The 21,680-nt window shown below is 37.6% G+C and overlaps 2 protein-coding genes across 3 annotated transcripts in view; both read right to left on the bottom strand.

The window, feature by feature from the left end:
- Window positions 1–523: 523 nt before the first annotated feature.
- Window positions 524–11,562, bottom strand: LOC138041898 (CDC42 small effector protein 2-like). Of its 2 annotated transcripts, none has more exons than XM_068887586.1 (5): window positions 11,255–11,562; window positions 5,457–5,507; window positions 5,302–5,346; window positions 4,906–5,036; window positions 524–1,896 (listed from the first exon to the last, which is right to left on the bottom strand). In XM_068887586.1, the coding sequence occupies exons 1-4, from the start codon at window positions 11,306–11,308 to the stop codon at window positions 4,932–4,934; spliced, it is 255 nt and encodes an 84-aa protein (XP_068743687.1). In that variant the 5' UTR covers window positions 11,309–11,562; the 3' UTR covers window positions 524–1,896; window positions 4,906–4,931. The 2 variants fall into 2 exon arrangements, with proteins under 2 accessions (XP_068743687.1, XP_068743688.1); XM_068887587.1 differs by lacking the exon at window positions 11,255–11,562 and adding an exon at window positions 5,594–5,788.
- A 6,292-nt stretch (window positions 11,563–17,854) lies between these two features.
- Window positions 17,855–21,680, bottom strand: part of LOC138041899 (thioredoxin domain-containing protein-like) — a 13,623-nt gene continuing 9,797 nt past the window's right edge. Inside the window, exon 7 of the mRNA XM_068887588.1 lies at window positions 17,855–18,498. Within this exon, the coding sequence (XP_068743689.1) occupies window positions 18,286–18,498 (213 nt within the window). The 3' untranslated portion in view covers window positions 17,855–18,285. The remainder of the gene's footprint in view (window positions 18,499–21,680) is intronic.

Raw genomic sequence — 21,680 nt, 5'->3', positions numbered from 1 at the left:
CGACGAATAGGCACGCAAAAAAAAATATATATTAACCTGGCCAATAACCAGCCATCTTGACCTCACGCTTGGTCCCGTATGTGATAGTTGCTCACTTTAATTGTAAAAGCTTGTCCTAGACCGAGCGAAAAAACTCTCCCTTCACGGCGGAAGAAAACAAATACCCCTCCTTCGTTAGCACCAGAGTATTACTTTCCAGTATAACATATTATACTACCAAATTTCACGTGAGTACAGGCTCCAGTTGTTCAAACGATGGATAGCGCTAGCCACCGGATAAATCACGCACTACCCAGCGGATAAACCCTAGCAAAACCAATTGAATTATCCACTGGATAGTGATTTATCCAGAGGATAGCGCTATCAATCGTTTCAACAAATGGGGCAAGGTCAGGAAGTCCATCAAACTTTACGACTTTCTTTGTTTCGTGAGCCACCCATCTGGCTGAATCTTCATGTAATTCGTTTAGTGCTAATGTAACGTACAAAAAGTTATCTTTTCAGACAAACACGAAGATCTATGTGCAGCTTCATTGAAGTTCTTTTAATACGAATTGTGTACAGTGAAACACAGTACGCTGGAGATAAAACCAAAATCAATATTGTCCTTTAAGGGATTCTTGTAACCTGCCAAGAAGTATACCTTATTCACTTTTCAGTTTCAACACTGATCACAAATTTTCAAAAACTGAGAAGTTAAAAAGCATAGAAGCAGAAACGCAAAATATTGATCAACAATACATATAATTGCACACTATAGATCTGCAGAAAGAAACGCTGTTAACATACTGGGGTTCTTTGACCATCAATGAATAAAGGATCCAGAAATTGCTTTAGCAACTAGAGAAGTCTGAATACACGAAATACACTCAATAGCCTGATCTTCTATTCAGGCGTCCCGCACCATATGAGAATCCAGACAACTAAAGCATATTTCATGATGATAATGCAATGGCAAGTTTAAACAAGAAATTCGAAATTGACAGCAATGCGACTGAAAAGTGTTTAAGTAAAACTACACACTCCATTGATGTTCCAGTTTCTGACTTACGCGACAAGGTCAATATTCAACTACTGTGTATAAATTCCTGACATCATTTTGTTCGTTTTTTAATCCTAACAAACTCGAAGATGCATCAACTGTACATCATATAATGATTACAGCTAAAGTGATTGCACTTTTTTTTCTAAGAGTTGATGGCAAAAAAAAAAGTAAATCCTTGGAGATGACTCCAAAGAAGTGAGATTTATAACAAAATCAAGAGAACAAGAGATGGTTTTGTACAGTAGCGATTTAAACATTAAAATGCATGACAGGGATTTCCACACTTTTGTACTAATACAAGAAAAATAGTCAGATTAAAAAAAAAAAAACAGTTTTGATCAAGTCTCTCTTATCCAGCATAAAATCTCAGATCACAAATTGTTGGTGTCTGTCCATTTTGAAGGGTGGCACTTCCAAGCTGAAATTGTCGCTGGCTTTGTTACTAGACTCTATAAACAGGTTTAGAAAGAGACATTCAAAAAAGGCCTTCTTGAGTGTCACAGGTGGCAAAGATTAAACCATATATGCTGTGAATTTGGGACCAGATGTTTTATGAAGGAAGAGGGTGGAATTAACAGTAATTTTTTTTCATCGAACACTTCGCAAAAACCAAGCAACGTAACCTAGCTATGATACACAGCTAGTAAAATTCTTGGTTTAAACAGTTGAATGCTATGAAACTAATTCTAATGGGATATAAAACATACAATTGTTAAGTTATTTACAAAATGGAATCAACAACACAATCACTATTTTCCTAAGTGATCCTAAGTTTGTTGTCTTTGTATTTTGTCCTATAATTTCTTCCTCTGAAGGCTTGCTTGTTGATTCCTCAATATATAAAGTACCATCTGCAAAACAAAGCAGCAAAATGGTTTATGGTTTAGGATTTATAAACCAGCGAGGGTGAGATCAGATGTCAGATTGTAAAGGCACCTCTGGCTGCCACTATCAGTACATACTTGATCTCAACTCACGCACGTACACTGTATGTGAAAGGAGGACAAACCATAACACCAGGGGGTCTTCCTCTACTGTTCATGAACAATGTGTGGGTTCTTCAAATATGTCCCAAAACCAATGCATTACTGTATGCATGCCAAATAAGGAAGTAAGTTCAGAACCATGATCAAGGGCCAGAAACAGGTCTTGACAACTAACTACACAGGCTAAAAGACAAAGATTTGAAAGGTTCCCAGTCCAAATTTACACCTGGGATTCCTAAGTAAGGACCAACAATGGCAAATTTACCTTTGTATGTTGCCTCTAAATTATGGGAAAAGGTACCAACAAACTTGAAACGGTTCTCTATTACTAGCTTTAAACACGAAGATGCACTATAAAAGGGGGTGCTTCACGCACTGCTTTTGTTCGAATTAATTCAAACACGACTGATTAATTATCTTATCCAAGATGGTGATCAACAAACAGCAACACAGAGACGGAAGCCCGAAAAGATATTTCTAGCGCGAAAAAAAAAAAGAGACTGGGAATTTGAAAAAAGAATGACGGATAACATTTTATGGCATATTACGGACACAATGCCATAGGGGGCTTCTTTATTGAAGAAATTATCACAGAGCTCTCGGTTGCGTCCACACCTTTCATAGTCCCACGCACGTCAACGGTGACTGACAAATGAGCCTCGATCTTCCAAGGGAAGACTTCCTTATATAGCGCACCTTCGTGTTTAAAAAGCGGTCTAAAAATCATCTCCAAATAGCAGGCAGAGTTTTGAATTTCCAACTAAATCTGTAACTTTGTAACCATATTTATTTTTGTCTTCTGACTTTTCTGTAAGTAATTTTTGATATAACATCTCCACCCCGTCTTCATAACACTTCTTGCCTTGTGAATTAGTTTAGTCTAAAGTATTATTTGTTTCCTTCGTGCCTTTCTTTACTTGGAAATAAGCAGCAGCCAACTCGAAAGCTTTGCTACTTTGGCTGTTGCACACTAATTCAAAAATTGTATGCATAATTATATATCTTCTATTTTGTTTTCTGTAGTTTTGTTTTCTACTTCCTCTTTTTATTCTTCCCGAATAGTGTGAATAAAGGTTGTTGTTGTTGCGTACTTTGCAAATGGTCGATGGAAAATCGAACGGTTGCTCGTAGTGGTTTCTCTCTCAAGAAGCGTGGGAGTAACCAACTACTCGCAGGGTATTGTCTTATATAAACTGATTTTAGTGAATTTGTCACATATAAATATCACAAGATGGGCCAAAAGTTCAGTTGCACTGTTGTGTGTTACCCTCAATAAATAAGGCTTGTTTAAGATGTCCTTTTTCAGATACTGGAATGAACTCCCAGCCTAACCGCTCACTTGACTGGTTGGGTTTTGGTCTTAACTATTTTATTAATTGGTGTGTTTTAATTGATTCAAAGTGTAACTAAAATGAGCTTTAATTCAAACTATCCATGTCACAATGGTTTAAGATTGCTGTCTGCAAAATGGCAATAACTGCCTTGACACAACTGTATGACTTGAAAAAATAAAATAATCCTATTACACTGTATTCATATCCTTGGATAAACAATACTTTAGTCCGTGGGGCTCTACAGGCCTTATACTGGTTGTTTTCGCTTAGGGGTTACAAAATCAAAGAAATTAGCTGCCCTTGGATCACTCACATGCCATCACAGGCAAGCTAAGATGGCATTACCAGGGTTCGAAATTGCGACCAATACGGTCGCATTTGCGACTTAAATATCTGGAGAAGTCGCAAATTTGCGACTTGTTGTCACCTTCATTCTTTCAAAACAAAAGGATTAGCAGTTGCCACTTTGATGCTACTTTTGCTAAAATAAATAAATAAATAAATGACAAAATTATTTTGTTTCTCGCTGTGAATTTTCTCTGAAGGTAGCGTAATTGTATAGTAATTTAGCAGCGATGTTACATGCACAGCTCCATTCCTTCGATCATTCGCCATTTTCAGCAGTTTCTTTACACACAAATATTGCGGGCTCATATTTTTTCTAAACCGCTGACAACACAATGCAGCACGGCGATTTTGTGACTAAAATTTGAGAAATTGCGACTAAATTTTCCTATCTTATCGCAAAATGCGACTGGATTTTTTCATTAATTTCGAGCCTGATTACATTAAAAGTCATGTTTCTCATCAAAAAATAAATAAACAGCAAAATTTGGCCATAAGGAGATGGACCCAGGTTTCCATGATTGCATGTGGCATTTAAAGTGGAAACTTTTTTTGCTCAAGACAAGTCTACAAAAAATTCACTATTTTTTCCTTTTTTTGAGAGAGAATTGTAACTATCGTTTAAAAGACTCCCTTTTTTCTCCAAAACCTGTCAGCTCCTTGACTAAATAAAAATCAACAAAATGGTTTTTGTAGACATTATCCCAGTGTCTCCTAGGAGTGAGACTTCAAAGATTTTACTGTCTTACGCCTAATGATTTTACAAGTCAGCTGGGGGGTTCCTAGAGCAGCTGAGGAATGAATGGGTTAACTAGTTAAAAATTATGTACCCAAAAATTATTAAATTAAGAAAATAAAGTTAGTTTTGCAACAGGTGACATCTGATGCAAGAGCAAAACTTCAACAAGAAATCACATTTTAAGTTGAGAAAATCATACTTCCCAATACTGTGATTTAAAAATTCTTTAAAGAACGCTACTAAAAAATTACAAATCACAGTTTTTTGGTAAACAGGAAAATTCCGGTTGCGCTTGAGTGCTTATAATACAACAATCCTATTTACATCAACATCAGCCATTTAATGATTTAAACTGAAATAAATTACATATGATAATAAGAATTTTAATTTCGTTGTTCGTTAGAACTAAAGCAAAGAAAAATGAAAATAAGGAGGACGGGCAACTTGCTCACTTACTGTCTTTCTCTACAGATTTGTGAAAGTTAATTTCCTCCGCCGACTGGAATTCCGACCGGAGTGCAAGTCACCGGTACGCTTATTCCTTGGTATCCTCCTTTTGATTGCATTTGTCCTTGAATCGAACCGAGCTGAAAATACAAACGGTACACAACTAAAGCATGTGATTGTTCCTTTTTTTTTTCACAAACTCAAAACAAGGCTCCAAGCTATCGGGAGGTGAGAAAAATAACACGAGGGGTCAACGAGAGCGACAAATGCCAATTGTAAAAACTCCAACAACCGAGTCAATTTCAGGGTAATTTCCTTTGAGTAAATAAATTGCTCGCGACCATTTTCGTTTTTAATGGACATAACTGTTTTAATGGGCAGAAAGTGAAAAACAGTTTCACTTACATCAGATCCTGAGGCCATGTCTCCGCTGCCTATGTGTCCAGTATGCTGCAACAATTGACAAATCAAAGTTGAGGCTTACAGTATTTAAGAAGTCGAAAACATAACTTATCAATATAATCTCATGGTGAGAAACAAAACATGACAAGCTCACTCACTTTAAAATCCGTTGGCATCCCAATCATCGACCTATCGATCCTCCTTCTCCTCTGCAAAACAAAAGAAGATGAAGGAATCAGTAAACTAAAAATGTATCTTCGCTTAATTCGACTCGCCAGACAACATCCGCTCGTACCGGTTGAGGTTGCTCCGCGACACAGCAAGGAAAACAGACCCATAACTCGCTCATTTTGCTCATCGAAGAGCCTTTGTCGATACTAACGCAAACTAAAGCCTTCTTTATCTGATTTTAAGCCGCAAAATCATGGCGAATTTGACCAGTTTCGAGTTTCGGATCTCTTCCCACACTTCCAAGGAAGGTGTGGCCCAAAAAGCAGAGCATGATGGGTGAACGGAAGTCCAAAAAGAAAAATCACTTCCGCTTGACACATGATGCGCACATGATCTTGCAAATAGAGGCGTTCCCTCAACAATTTGTAGAAAATAAAGCTAAATAGTCAGTAAAATGGGTTGAATGCAAACACATCTATGTTTTGTACACAACATTTCAAATCAACTTTTACTTTAAAACTACATGAAAGCCTTCAGGCAGAACAGTCTTGTTATTTTCAACAGCAAAGCTAATATAGGAAATTTGCATTACAATGACTTTGTTAAGCCTTAAAACAAATCATATCAATATGCAAAGCGTTGCTGTGTGAAAACATACACATGTAATTTCTTTGGAAAATTAGACACCACATTGAGACTTGCTGCTCCTAATTCTTGACAAAATTACCGGTAATTTCTTTCACTTTCCAAGAGAAATCATAATCAGAAGGAGCCACAATGATATATTTACTAAGACTTGGTAACTTTTCAAGGAGCAAGATAGGGCAAGTCCCATGATGTCACCCTCTGTTAAATTTGGAGTGCTAAATTTTGCTTCACAAAAAATACCAAGGATCAATATTAAACCTAAAAAGGAAATTTAACTTAGAGTTAAAATAAGCATATAATTAAAGAACAATTCTCTTACTTATGATGGCATTTCCCTCAACCTAATGAGGAAATCACAAATGTTTAACTTAAAAAAATTGATCTGGCCTACAGTAAGAACAACCCATAAAAAGGAGAAATGACAAACAAATACAGAATTCTAACACTAAAACTGTTCAAAATGTTTCATGTTGCATAAAATTAAACCACAAATTCTGACAATCAAATACAGGGAAATCCTTATGACATTATGGACTCATTTTGCAATACCGGTACAAAAAGTCTATTCCAGTATAATGCTTTAAACATAACAAATAAGGAATAAGGGCTAAAACAAGCTGGCAGAGCAATTAAATAATAATGAGAATGTTACAAGTTTGTTGCGCCTACGCAAAAAAAGGCCACCACCACAAGCAAAATTATTAATACATTGACTAAAGAGTGTAAAAAAGGTCAAAAAAATCTACTGTACAGTTTCACAACAAAATGGCCACCTTATGTACAATACTTTGAAGCAAGCTGTTATCTTCCCCATCACAACATTTTCACATTACAAGTACAAGCACAAGCATGCACTTAATTGTTACAATCATGTAGAGTGCCACTAGGATTTACAATTCTTGTCAACAGAAACTAAAACGACTGGGACAGTAATCATATCATACCAGAACATGATAGCAGTCCCCTCAACAAACACTTTATTACATGTACCCACAGGGTTAGCTGTGTATATAGTTTATGGTCATAGAAAGTGCGGTGTACAGGGTTTTATTCACGAGTTGTTTGTGTCAAAAACAAGAGAGCTACGAGCAAGTGAGGGTTTTTAACACAAACAACAAGTGAGAAAAGAATTTTCATTGAAATAGTTTTCTGAATTCAAATTAGAAACAAAAACTCACTAAAAATAGAACCAAATGAAATTTAATAGCAAAGGAAAATATCGCAGTAGATGTACATCAAGGGAATAAAGTGCTGAATGGAAAAAATAAATGCACTTACAAAAGGTTTTTTTTTTTTTCAATCTAAGTACGATCAATAAATAGGATAAAGTCTCATTTAGTCAATGATTCAATAACAAAGTACCATTTGCACGAGATGCACGAGTGGCTTGGAAAGGCCTTAACGCCATAGTTGATTGGTTATACTTCAACATGTGAAAGAGCTGTACGCCATTCTAAGTGGCTGTATAGACTTTTTTCACATGTGAAAATAGAATAGAGCATATAGATTTCTACAAATGAGCTTTATGGAATGAAAATTAATTCTCGTGTTATGTGTATTTATTTTATTTTATTAATAAAATAAAAATTAATAAAACAAAAAGTAATAAGTATAGTTCGTCATAGAAAGTGCGGCAGTTTTAATGTTGTTTGTGTCAAAAACTCGAACGAGCGAGGTATGAGTGAGTGAGGGTTTTTGACACAAACGGCGAGTGAACCAACCCCGTACAAAGCACTTTCTATGTCATGAGCTATTTATTACATGTAAGACGAGAATTTTCTTTGAAAAAGTTTTTCTCAACACAAATTAGAAACAAAAACTCACGAACAATAGAACCAAATGCAAATTTAATTTAATTCAATAACAAAGTAAGATTTGCACGAGTTGCACGAGATGCATGAGTGATTGGCTTGGAAAGACCTTTACACTATCGTTGATTGGTTATACTTCCACACATGAAAGAGCTGTATGCCATTCTGATTGGCTGTATAGGCTTTTTTCACATGTGAAAATACAGTGTACTGATTTGTACAAATGAGCTTTATGGAATAAAATTCTCAGGTTATGTGTAATAAAACATAATTATTATATGACTAGCTCTGCCATCAGGCAAGATAAACCAAATCCCATGCTGTAATTGGCTACCCGAGCAGGCAAGATGGAGCTATCTTACCCACTCAGGATTTCTCAGACACTTAGTCTCACAAGAAAATAAACAAGTACAAAGAACATTTTTTGGTGATTTATCCCATACAATAGATCCTTTATTGACCAAGCTTGTTTGGTCAAGATGTCTGGATATTGGCCTTGTTCTTCTTTTGCGTGTTTATGGACCTCGACTTCGTCTCAGTCCATAAAAAGAATTTGGTCAATATCCAGCCACCTTGACCTCACCCTTGGTCAATAACTTTTATATCTGTATGGTTCATGTTCACTTGGTGTAAATCCCACATTTTCTTTTCACAAAAATTGTATGGCTTGTCAGTGAATAGTGAGCTTACGCAACAGGACAGCAAAATGACGAGAAAATGTCGCGTAAGATCGGGAATGCACAGTCTCGCACGACATTTTTTCACCACTCTGCCATCCTGACTCTTCCAGCTGTCCAGTTGCATAAGCTCGCTAATAGCAAAAAGGGAATGTCTGTACACTGGAGTGGAAAAACCAAGCTGCTATCACAAGATATTTATATATAAATTAATAGTATGATCCCTTAACCCTTTCACTCCCAAGAGTGACACTTATGGATTATTTTTACTCTGTCTAACGCCAGACGATTTTACTCGTCAATGGGGAACCCCACAGGAGTGAAAGGGTTAATCTCTTGAATTGCGATAAAATGATTTTAACCCACTGAAAAAATAACATGGTCCATCGTCACAAAGAGTAAAAATTACCAGTGGCACTCTTGGGATGGACTTGGGAGAACATGGTTTTGAGTGTGTGTTTGTTGTTAAAAAGGTCAGGGGATCCCTCAACCCAGGGAATCCCATAATAACAACCTTTGAAAATATTTACCAGCAATCTTCGACCTGCAAATAGTGAAGACTAATCTATACAACGTTTCATAATAGCAACTTAAAACAGATGAATTTAAAAGGGTACTCTGTAGACACATCAAAATGTTCACCTATTGTTACATACACTTCCAAAGATCTAATCATTATTTAAAAAGATCTGAGATCTAATCAAATGACAGCTAATACAACTGTAACTAGAATCAAATTGAAAATAAAATTAATTTTCTTAATTCTTAACAACTAAATTGATAAGAAAAAGATAAATTTAAGTCTTTCATAGGTTGAGGTGAATCAATTATTTTCTAATTTGGATTGGTTCTTGGTAATGTACAAGATGCATGTATAACACTGCAGATGATGAACAGTTTTCATGTTTCTCTGCAACTGTTCAGTATTGTACATGTAAAGGACAATACAATGCTTACTGTTTTTAACCACTATTTGGAACTCAAACAGTTCATCTTTAATATGCTTCTGAGCAAACAAATTCAAGTTGTAATGTGGAATCCATATCAATCAATCTTGCCAACAAAACTATATATCATCAAGTACAAGGACAGTTTACGTTTATACAAACGCTGTCCCTGTAGCACTTATATTTTAAACAGAGTTAACTGAATAGAGTCTAATGTGAAGTGCTAGATTTCAATCCCATATGCACCATGTGAGCGTTAGCCCTACAGATGGAAATGGGCCCACACAAGGACAGACTTCCTAAGACTAAGACTTCCTTTTACGGTTTTTATGAGTTTGTTTGTTTTTTAGTTCCTTATCAACCAAAAATGCAACAAACCACTGAGTCCCCAGGCTGATTTGAGAAGAACTGTTATATATTGGAAACCATCAGGACTGCAGATGCCAACAAATTACAATGATAATAATAATAATAATAATAATATTTTATTGAATTGTACTCAAACCACCTCAAACTTTATAGTTTCACTGAGACGTTAAGCACAGTATGTTCCCAACATAGGAGGGGACAAGTGCTTAAGGAAGCATTATACAAGGAATGACAGAAACAAAAAAAAACACTCTGTATCCAAGGAGAACAAAAAAAAAAAAGGATTATTCCCTGTTGAAGTGCACATACAGCTGGAGAGCTCTACAAAATTATTTCACATCAGCAAAAAAACAAAAACAGGAATGGATATGAACTTGAACTTCTCACAAAATATCAAAGCCACAATCAAAGAAACAGCTGAATATGCATCCGTTGAGCATGTGTTAGGCAAATACATTTTTAATTCCTTATATTAGTCTCAGGTGTCATAACGAACGTGTTCGTGATAAATCTAAAACCTTCTGGTATTTCACCTATAGACATTATCTCGAAACTGTAGATCGCAATCACTCGGTCGGATATCGCTGCCCACTGATGGCAGAAAATTAATTGTTTGGGAAAGGATTGGCACCACAACGGCATTTCCTAAAGAAAACTTGTCATGAAGCTTCATGTTTAAGTTATCTCGATGAAAACATAATTTTTCACCATCACAAGTAGATGCTTACTTTCGCACAACATTCTTGTTTTTCTTGGAAAGAAATGGAGCATAAACGACCGCGAGCTATTGTTTAAGAAGAGCTAATCGCGACACTTCTGGAATGATAATGGTGCTTACTGCACTGGAAAGTTTCCCAAATTTTAGCGTCCCGAAAAAGAAAAATTACTTCACATACTTTCCACAATTCCAATTACCATTTCCCTTCGTTGTCAGAGAAAATCAACATTCCAGGCTTTCCATGGAGTTGTTTCAAGAAACGTACTTGAACAAAATCATTTCCTCTGTAAATTTCTCGAAGACAGTGGCAGTATTTGGTGAAGATTTTAATGTCTCACCGAATGATATCTATAACATAAATACAAGCTAATAGTATAAGCTTACAATCTATAAACTGTAAGAAAATAAAGTAGCTAACATTTGTGTTATGCAGCGTGGTTGGCCATTCGCATCGTTTGGAAAACCAAAGCATTGCGTTGGGAGGAAGGAGGATAATTTTTTACCGTGGTTAATGCAAGAATAGTATGCATCAGAATGACTTTTACTGCGTATTGTAAGGTTACAAACAAGGGTAAAAAACTAGCAGTTGTATAAAAGCTTGGCATGAACAATTACCTGCTCTGTTGCTCTTGATCTCGCCCCAAAACAAGCACCAAAGCTCATAGCCATGTGATGTTCCGGTGAAGTGCACAGAAGAAAAACACAGACAAGAAGTTAAAGCAAGTCTCTCGACAGTGTGAAAGTTGCTTTAGAAGTGCCAAACAGTTTCGCTCCTGTTGCAGTAACCGAAAGAGCTTAACAAGCTTGCCAACAAGCGAAAGAAACTGCTGAATTGCGGGAAATTATGCTCTCTCCAAGGGGATATTTTTCGAAGAAGTGTCTATTTTAAGCTAAGTCGTCAGCTGACCTACGGAAGGCCTCTCGGAAATTAACATATGAATAATGTTTACCAGTCTCCCAACGAAACGGAAAGTACCAAGTCATCCAAAAATTATGAACAGATGGCGGCATGTTTGTGAACAATCCAATATTTGGGCAACTCATGATCAGTCTGATACTATTATTTTACACTTTTTTTCCGAAGAGGTAACACATAAAGTTTGTAACGATTTTATGACAGAAAATGACTGTGATGATTATCCCAAGTGCTGTGGAGTAACGGTTTCCTTGTCCCATATAACGCCCTGAAATAAATCAGTTTTTTTCGACTTTGAACCTCATTCTTCAGGGGCACCCAACCAATCTGTTCCTCACATTATCTGTTCCCCAGAGGAATCTTGCTGGCTGGCAAAAATACAGGTGTTTCGATGAGCAGGCTGGGAAATTTTGTTATTGATAGAGGTTTTGCCTGGGAATTACTGAATTTTTCTAGCATTTCAACCCGAGCTGATTGTAGAAACTCTGAAGACTGAGGACGACCAAAAAAAAGAAAAAAAAAACGAACCACTTCCCTCTCCCAGAGAATAGTCACAAACATACGACGGCTGGTCAGAGTGATTGCGCTTGCGGAAAAAACCTGTTTTGTCCCGGTTTTGTCGCTTTTGTTCGGTCGTTTTGGATCGAGGGATTTGAAAGCGCGCGGAATTCCTGGCTGGGAAATAAATTTGATCAGCTGGCTGGGAAACCAACCAATTTTATCTAGCTGGCTGGGAAAAAAGAACAAATAATGTTTTCCCAGCAACACTGAAAAACACCTGAAAATGCCTTTATAACATTTATTTTCATTAACTGGGGTATAATGATACATTTTACAACAAATTGGTCGTTGGGTGCCCCTGATTCTTCTGCATAAATGGAACTTAACCATTCAGTTTTACACCGTTTGAAGGTACTACGATTTGTTCTGTTCTCTCATTATTCAAACCACATAGTTGCCCAACAAGCGTGGTTTGTACAATTGCCAAAAGTGCGGTAACTTGATTAAAATAAATTAATGAGCGAAGAGGGAGGGTGCGATCCAACGTTAGAGACGGACCAAACGAGCGCCAGAGGCGCGAGCGTCTAGGGAGGTCCGGGGGTCTAGGGGGTGCGGGGGAAATTTTGAAAATTAGGTTGTCTGAGACCGCATTTCGTGCGTTTTGAAGGCAGTATGATACAGCTTGATATCAAAACAGGCAACCAAAAGCGAAGTTATTTAAACGTGAACCTTAACATTACTCAAACTTTTGAACTTCAAAATGGAATTTTTTTGGCGCAGAGACTACTTAACGTACGTATTTAACACTTTAAGAGAATAATTTCACTATTTAAAAAGAGCAAAAATAGAAATAAAGTTGACAATCCGTATTATTCACTGGGTTTGCTGCCTCAATCTTCATGATCTTTTAGTCAATTTGCTATTTTTAAATCGTGGGTCAACACCTGGACCTCCACAGCCTGTGGGTGGGTGGGGGGGGGGGGGAAGGCAACTATCGCCCCCTTCCCCCCCTCCTTCCCTACGGGCCTGGCGAAGTTCCGGCATGAAGCGTAAAACTCAACCCTCCATCCGGTGGAGCTTATATTTAGCCGCAGTTTATTATATGCAAAACGTTTTTGGACAATCTTATATGGTCTGATCCCTCGATGAATTTATGAGTTACATAGTCCCGGCCTTTGTTGCTAGAAAGTCTAAAAATTAAATAAACCTTGTGATATTTCTTGTGGCAGACTATCAAAGGACAGTATTAAAGACGCCTATCGTCTTGAAAACTCCTGAATGCCAATGATTTTTTTGCCATAGCTTATAACTCCGAGCAAACCAAGGTACTTCACATGGCCTATTCCGCGGTCTGATAAACATTTGAATTTAATTTACAGAGAGGCTATCATCCATGATTTCGGATTTACTATGTAAGTCCAGATTTTAACAACTAAATCCGGATTTGTTGATGAGGCAATTGTGCAAAACTCTTAATGACTGGATTGAATAACTTCACACTGACAAACATATGAGATACATTCCCGCTTCTGATAAGCGGAACTGCGGCAATTTCCGATGAATATTGGGTAGCGTTTATCGACAAAAGATACTTACCGATTTTTAGTTTCTAACATTTGTCTAATATGGATAAGAAGGCCGGAAAATAATCAATTTTGTTTCTTCGCCTGCACCCACCAGAGGTTGTTTTTACTGCTTCAGTCAATCAACTTAGAGATAGCAATTTCCTCTCCTTCATTCGCCCATCCCCTAAAAGTTCTTTTCCACCCTGAGGGCTGTACACAGTCTTACTCGTGCCATGTCAAGTGATCTTTGTTTAAGAGTTGCTTGTGCTATGACAGCTTCAACTTTTCATAAGCGTTTATAATTTTATACTGAGCTTTTCATAGATTTTATAGTTTGTTCTTACTTGTACGTTTATAATCATTTCTTTTGATTATCTCATCACGTAAAGTGTGCTCTACAAATTTCCCTACGCAAGTTATTTTGATAAAATGTATCACTTCAAAGGCCAGAGGCACCCAACGAGAATATAGTTCAAAACCAGTATTAGTATTTAGACGGTAAATATAGGCATATTTGTATCCCCTAAAAATTTTTCATCTGTTCATCTGTTCATCTGTAGCTGAAAGTCTAGTGATCCGAAAATTATAGGGATCAAAAGTTACCTTTTCGAAAAATTTCAGCCAGAAAAAAGGCTAGCAAAAATTCTAGGTGACCTTTTTAGGGTAAAAATCTATCAAAAATGGGCAATTATACCATTTTTAGATGTTCGAAAATCCTAGGACCGGCAGGCAAGCAAGAAATTTTACAATAAAAATGTTCCGAAAATTATAGATCTCAAATCATCTTCCGAACAGATATTTTCCGAAAATTGACGTTGGGTGCCCCTGAAAGGCATTTACCTTATCATTTATTTTGCAGGACTGATATCAGAAAATATTTTCAGTTTCGGTGTGGGAAGAAACCGGGCAAAACCCTCTCTACATTTGATCAAAAACAATAAACAAACTGCGGTGATAAACATATCACATTTTTATCACCGCAGTTTGTGATCAGAAGTTAAAATGGCCGAGAAACAGTAGTATTTATGATGTTACCTCTCTTCATTGACCGATATTGTTTATATATTCTGCAAAGGCGAGTCTAAAACAGAAGACTCGGGCAACAGGTCAAGACAACTTTACAAGTGCCTGCTCCCTTTGACTGATGAACAACTTCCCCCAGACCTAAACAACATTTTTGCTGAGTGATTTAGGCTAGAAGACACAGTTACTGGGCCGGACCAGGTTTTTAGCAGAGGAGGTTCGATGAGAGGGGGCCGCCTTCGGGCCCCCCTGTAAGAGGGGATCCGGGGGCATCCTCCCCTGGAGATGTCCTCGGAAACGCGATTTCCGCCATTCTGAGGCAAAGTCAGCGTGTTTTGATATCATTTTTAAAAGTTAAAATGCCATTCTTTTTGCATCAAAATGTAGCAAAGCTGCGTAAAAACGATTCAAATTTGCATTTATAAAACTATGATAAAAATATACTTCACTTGATCTTTTTTCAATTTTGTGTTTTGTCAAAGACGGGATTCTTCGAGGGTATCTTTCCGCAAAATGCTGAACCACAGCATCGTCACGGTTGTCAACGGGCTTTTCGTAGTGAATGTTCATCAGAGCCAAGCCTGACAGTCTTACTAGTTGCATGGTTATAAGTTTATTGCATTTAAAATTGACTGTATTTATTTTATATTTTTAAAGTTTTTGGCGTTAGCTGTTTTAATTTAGGGGGTTCGATGGGAGCCCCCGAACCCCCCAAGATCAGCCACGGAGTTTGGTGCTGTGACTCGTGACCAGTGTTAAGACCCACCGGGCAGGCCTCCAATTCTGCAATGAACATTGCACAACGCTCCAAAACATCAACTTGGGAAAGCGAAAAAGAACTTTGTGACACGTCATCTGCAAAAGTAACTGATGTCGGGTGTCTTCTTGCTTTCTTAACAATCTTTGAGATGTTTCAAACACGAGAAATCGATAGATAATCGGATTTTGTTCGATTTTTGCCGGAGGGACATTTACGGACCTTTAACAGTCCTTCCTACCGTCGAGGATCGAGTCGCGTAACGACATCTGGAAAAAAATGTTTTCTCCACTGAAAAGTGCAAAAACACATACCTCAGTCAAGAATATTAACTTAGAAGCTTATTATACGCAAAAATGAAGTCGTAAGCATTATTTTGTAATCATTCTTTTCACAGAAACACAACTGATTAGTCTTCTGTTTATCGGCAGTGACATACGTCTCTCCTTGTTGTCGATGATCCTGCGGAGCGGAAACGCTATGTTCTTCAGAGTTTGTGCGCAATAGGAAAGAGCCAACAACCTCGCTCCAATGGCCTCTCATCTTCCTCTCCCTTCGTTGGCGCCTGGGCCCAAACTCGACGAACGGCAAGAAAAAGAAGACGAACTCTTGCGAACCTTGCGCTGCAGTCTTAGCCCTTGCCAGAGTAATGCTAGAAGGTTTTAATTAATTTAAGGCCTACCAGATGACTGGTGATATCTCGATATACATCATGATTTCAAAAAACGATTCAAACGTGAATGCTAAGAGACTTAATAGTGCCAGGAGTGTTTCTTCTTTCCAAGCATCTACAACTTTCTTTGCATTTTATCAGTTGCCTTTGGAGTCATTGTTTTCTTCGACCGTCTATCGGCAGAAACGTTTCCAACCAAGCATACACCTTATTCCAAAATGGTCGCCATTTAAATGTCTTTTTTGTTAAATTCAAATTATCCCTTGATGTCTCGTTCTTAAGCCTAAATTTCAAAAGAATATCTTATCTTGAACGAGGCAACAAGGGGCAATTTGTATGCGCATAAATCAGCGGCCATTTTGGAATAAGGTGTATTGTGTTTCTTAACAAATCAACGCGCACGATTTCCCTGTTTCTGTTAAACATGTATGAATATAGAAAAATATTGAAAAAATGACTATACGAGCTTTGCTTCAGTGGTATTAGAAAATGATCACTCAAAATAGGGTACCAATAGTTCGCATCCATCAGCTCCGAATGGTATTGAAAGATAACTTCGACCCACTTGCAATGAAATTCCCTCTTTTTTTTTTTCCAGGGAAGCCCTTTCATCTGAAATGAATGAATTTGGTAATCGCTTATCAGTTGCTTTCAGTTGTTACCGGGCGCTGCCATCTTCAATAATTGTGACATGCATGACAAGCTCAATATGTGTCCCATACACGTCACAAATAGTCAAGATGGTTGTGCCCGTGAAAATAAGTGATGCTAAAATAATCTAAATTTGCGAAGGGTTTTTCATGAAAAATTCGGTAGGAGTGAAAGTTCCTTTTAAAGCTCGTTGATTTACTTGTAACTGAAAGCTCTGACAAGGTCAATTCGAGACAGAAGAGTAGACACTCTTCAGCGCCTTTTTCCAGCTCCACCATTAGCGAAATTAAGTTCTGTTTTGAGAAGGTGCTCAATACCTGTGAATAACAGGCAAGAAATTGCTCACAATCAAATACGTTTCTCTGATTTTTGGCAAAACGAACTTTTTAACCTCACGTTTAACAAGCGTGGTCACCAAAACCAAACAAATCATAAACGCGCTAACCTGAAATACCATTCTCAGTAACACTCCATATAGGGTGCTTTCCATTTAGTCATAATTTCCGGAAATTTCGGGCTCAAGTCAAAGGGAAAGGTCCGTTTCGGTTCGGTCCGACCGGAATATTTGGGATCACCTCTGGAGGTGGTCTTCTTTGATGACCGGTCGGTCCGGTCCGACCGAAACGTGCAGTTCCATTTACAAAAATTCTTTTTTCCAGTCCCACTTCACTGTGACGTAACCGAATTCCGGTCGAAACGTAAATGGAACGCTTCGGTCCGGTTGGAAATTGACTTTTGATGAAAACTGTCGTTCCATTTTTCCTTGGTTAGTTCCACTGAATTACTGCTTTGTTTTAAGCTTGGGTATCGAGCCAATCAAATTACGTTATACGAGAGCTGCTACACTACTGCCACTGGTCTTCGACCTGATGGTCAGGCATGATGAAAAGCACCCATAGTTGTGCAGGGTCACTGTCACGTGACAATTCAAATCTGGTCATTGTCACGTGACTTTTCAAATCGCAAACAAAGATGTGTTTTTTTGAAGTTCGCCGAGTTTCATAACCAGTCTCCCTCTACTAAATATGTTCTAATGAACCAAATAAAATCGAAAATTACAATCCTAAAACTTGGATTGTATGAACATTTAATGAAACAGGTTCAACTGAATTATAGAAACATCAACAACCTCATTCAAAATGTTTATTTGAGTCTTGATTCACAACTTTCATTTTCTAATGGTGATGGCAAAATCTTCCTAGGTTGTACGAGGGAAATGTTATCTGAAAAGCTGATGCACCAGATTACATGTAATTAATGAAATGAGGTAAATATTTAGGAGACGCTTTCTGCTCTTTGTCGAGTGTCTACTGCCATAAATCAAAGCTGGCGAACAAACAAGAACACTTTTGCCCCATTTTTGCTGTTCCATCCACACCACAACAATGCCAGATTTATAAGATTTGCCTCTACCAACAAAGCTCAATGGACAATTTTGGTTCTTTAGAAGAGACTTGAAACAACATACAAATGTTTTTCTGACTCATCATGATGTATATTACTTAATAATTATTACATATAAACATGCATCTTTAATTTTTTTGTTTTGGTTTTGCCTTTCTATCTGTTCTTTTTTTCTTCATCTCCATTTTCATCAACTTCTTCATCTACTTCATCTTTGCCCAAACCTTCATCTTCCTGTTCAGGTTCTTGTGTGAAGGAGTTTATTAGAAACTCAGTCAACAGCCTCAGTACAGGAGTTAACATCAAACCAAACAAAATTCCCGCAAGGAAAATAACAGCTGCTGCGTTTTTTCTCATGTGAATCATATGCTGTTGGGAAAGGCAAAAAGGAAAAAAAATTATACGGAATAATGGGAAATAAGACGTATGTTTTACATTCAACAATCACTCGATGATACACTCGTGGGTCGTTCAAACGCGGAATGTTTCAGATTGCCTTAACTGAACGCTCCAATTATGTGACACCTTAATATTCTAATACCATGAAAACCGAATTTTCCGTTGCGCAATAAACAAAATAATGGTGTGATGCTACAAAATTGATTAAAAGGAATTCGAAATGTTTGTTTGTTTTTTTCCGCTTCATTTTGTGTTAGCTTTCATGCCATTGTTTTCGTAATTCATCCGTTTGGCAAGGTATTGCACTGAGATTAAAAATAAAATAAGTAAGGAACAAATTCCCTACTGTATGGAGACAGAAAATGCGTTTTGGAAAAAGTGCATAATATTCGCCTATGTTCTGAAGAAGCTTCTAGGCAATGATTCAAGGTGCATGATATTGAAATCAAAGAATTAATTGCCTTTTTATTGCTTAGCCGGGGGCTGTTTTCCTTTTTCTCTTTACTCCAAGAATTACCAGTATTTGAATACAACTCAAAATTGACTTCGCGATAAAGACCTAACGTGCAGTGAATTGTGACAAAAGCTTAAACGGTAGCACCTCTTTGAAAACTTTAAATCCGAACTCCCCAGTAGCTAACGAGGTGACGAAATTTATAGAATTAAAAACTAGTCATAGTATTAGATGATAGACTAAGGGACCGTAACGAAGACAAAGAATAATAAAAAATAAATGGCTAAAAGCTTTTAGTCACGAAACCAGTATAGACTGGAGAAGGACTCCTTCCAAATGCTAAGGAGTTTACAAGGTTTGAAAAGAATGCTGAAAACAACCGGTTTAATCCAAAGTCACTTCATCAGTACAACCAAAATCGGATTTGACACAGTATATGTAAGTAGAGGACTCTAACATTTCTACTAATCAACTCTTAGTACAATCAATCGTTTTCACATACTCAGTTACGGCACGAAAATGTTCCTTCACTTCGAGAGGACCCCTCGCTGCTTAAGGACGGTGCCTACTATTGTTATTGTGCATACGTTCTGCGCATCTTGAGATACTCGGATTTCCTATCGGTGATGCTTACTAATACGGCAATATTTTTGCGCGGTTTAAAACTATCCGGAGAAAGTAGATCTTAGTAAGTACTCTTGATATCCAAAAAGAAAATTGGGGGTAACCATGCATTTTTCAGAGATAATTAAGTTTCAATTTGAGGAAGAACGCCATACATTGCTTTGTATTTTAAAGCTTTTTACAAAGATTATTCATGAATTATCTTTGAAAAATGCGTGGTTACCCCCCAATTTTCTTTTTGGATTTTAATAACACTTGTTAAGATCTACATTTCCTGCATAATCACACACCGGGGCAAAAATATTGTTAATTAGTAGGCACCGTCCTTAACTACACTACACGTAGCACGAAACAAACTTCTAAGAAACAAAACTTTCCAATCATGCGACAAACGCGCTTTCCTCGCGTCCATGTAGCAAACAATGAAGGGGTAGTTTCTAAAGAAACTGTGGTGCTGCGTCGGTAAGGAAGTATAAAAAAATTTGGTTTTATCAACGGAGTTGATAATGTAAATTGGCCACCGTACAGAGATTCTAAGATTCTGTTAGAATCTCTGTACGGTGGCCAATTTACATTATCAACTCCGTTGATAAAACCAAATTTTCATGTAGCAAACAGTTTTCAAGTGCTCTTGCTTTCAAGGCAGAAAGTTCGATAAAGAATTAACCTACAGCAGCTACACATTCATTCTCAAAGTCCGCTCCTTTTATTAGGTTCTTTCTGATTGCGGGGGCGTGAGGAATCTTTTCGATCTTCTTGCGGTGCCTTTGAAACTCAAAGGCTCAAATCCCAATCGAGGGTTTCGTTTTCCGCTGTCGTCAAATAATTGCAGCGGAACGGGTTAACAGGTCACATTAAGGACAGTGCCTACTAATTCAAAGGTATTTTTGCCCCGGTTTATGATTATGCAGGAAATGTATATCTTAACAAGTCGGGTGTTATTGAAATCCAAAGAGAAAATTGGCGGTGACCACGCAGTTTTCAAAGATAATTTATGAATAATATTTGTAAAAAGCTTTAAAATACAAGGCAATGTTTGGTGTTCTTCCTAAAATTGAACCTTAATTATCTCTAACAAATGCATGGTTACTCCCATTTTTCTTTTTGGATACCAAGAGTATTTACTAAGATGCACTTTCTCCGGAGAGACTTTCGAAAAGTCTTATGTAGATGGCGCGCGGGACGAAGGTCTTTTCATACTTGATTGGCGCCAATTTATAGCGACCCAAAAACGGGTCGCTGAGCTCGACCAATCAGAGTAGTCCTCGTGGACCACAGGGGATAGAGTTGTCAATCAAAATTTGCCATATGCAGTAAAGCGTGACTTTCAAACGTAAGTCTTCTAAAAACGGAGTTGATAATGTAAATTGGCCACCGTACAGAGATTCTAAAAGCTGACGTTTCGAGCGTTAGCCCTTCGTCAGAGCGACTCCTCCTCAGGCCATAGGATATTCCGAACTGCGCGGCTATCAGGGGAAAACAATTCAAGCATATCTGTCTTGCAGAGACGTGTCTGTGTCTGTCCAACCGGAGCTGGGAAAAGCGTGACCTTTGAGCTAGCCCCGTACGCTTTTGATCGTTTACTTGGAAAGGATTGCAATGCTATCGTCTTCGTAATTGTTCCACTGATTTTGTAGCATCACAGTGTCATTTGTAGCTATAAGAAACAACATATTTTTAAATCTTAGGTATAAAGTGGTGGTTGGAATTCCCGAGGCGATTCTCAACAACTATCGACACAATTTTCATCGACTGAAACAAAAAAATTAAAGTGTCTTCATCGACGAGAGTCATTGCATCACTAAGATGTAAGCTTATCTCTACTTTTGTTCCCGGTCTAGCACGTCTCCTACACCTGAAGCCTACCTGATCTTTCATGACGATTCGAAGCTTTCCCTATCTTTCGAACTAGTGTTCGTTTCTATCAGCACAATTTACGGCACGAAGTGCTGAACCAAAGAAGTATCACTAGAGATCTCCTTTCCAAGCAGCGACTCGAGATTGAAATAATTATAAGCTTTCGTCATATTTCGTCTTTGTTTCTGATACCTTTAGCACAAAGTAAACAAATTTC

This window comes from Montipora capricornis, chromosome 3, assembly GCF_036669925.1.
Source record: "Montipora capricornis isolate CH-2021 chromosome 3, ASM3666992v2, whole genome shotgun sequence".
Taxonomy (NCBI): domain Eukaryota; kingdom Metazoa; phylum Cnidaria; class Anthozoa; order Scleractinia; family Acroporidae; genus Montipora; species Montipora capricornis.
Note: the sequence above shows the minus strand (reverse complement) of the source record. Positions and strands in the feature narration are given on the sequence as shown.

Coding starts and splice junctions, on each gene's coding strand:
- LOC138041898 (XM_068887587.1), bottom strand. CDS start 5,656: ATGAGCAAAATGAGCGAGTTATGGGTCTGTTTTCCTTGCTGTGTCGCG. Junction 5,347..5,456: donor GGATGCCAACGGATTTTAAA/GTGAGTGAGCTT, acceptor CAATTGTTGCAG/CATACTGGACACATAGGCAG. Junction 5,037..5,301: donor ACATGGCCTCAGGATCTGAT/GTAAGTGAAACT, acceptor TTGTATTTTCAG/CTCGGTTCGATTCAAGGACA.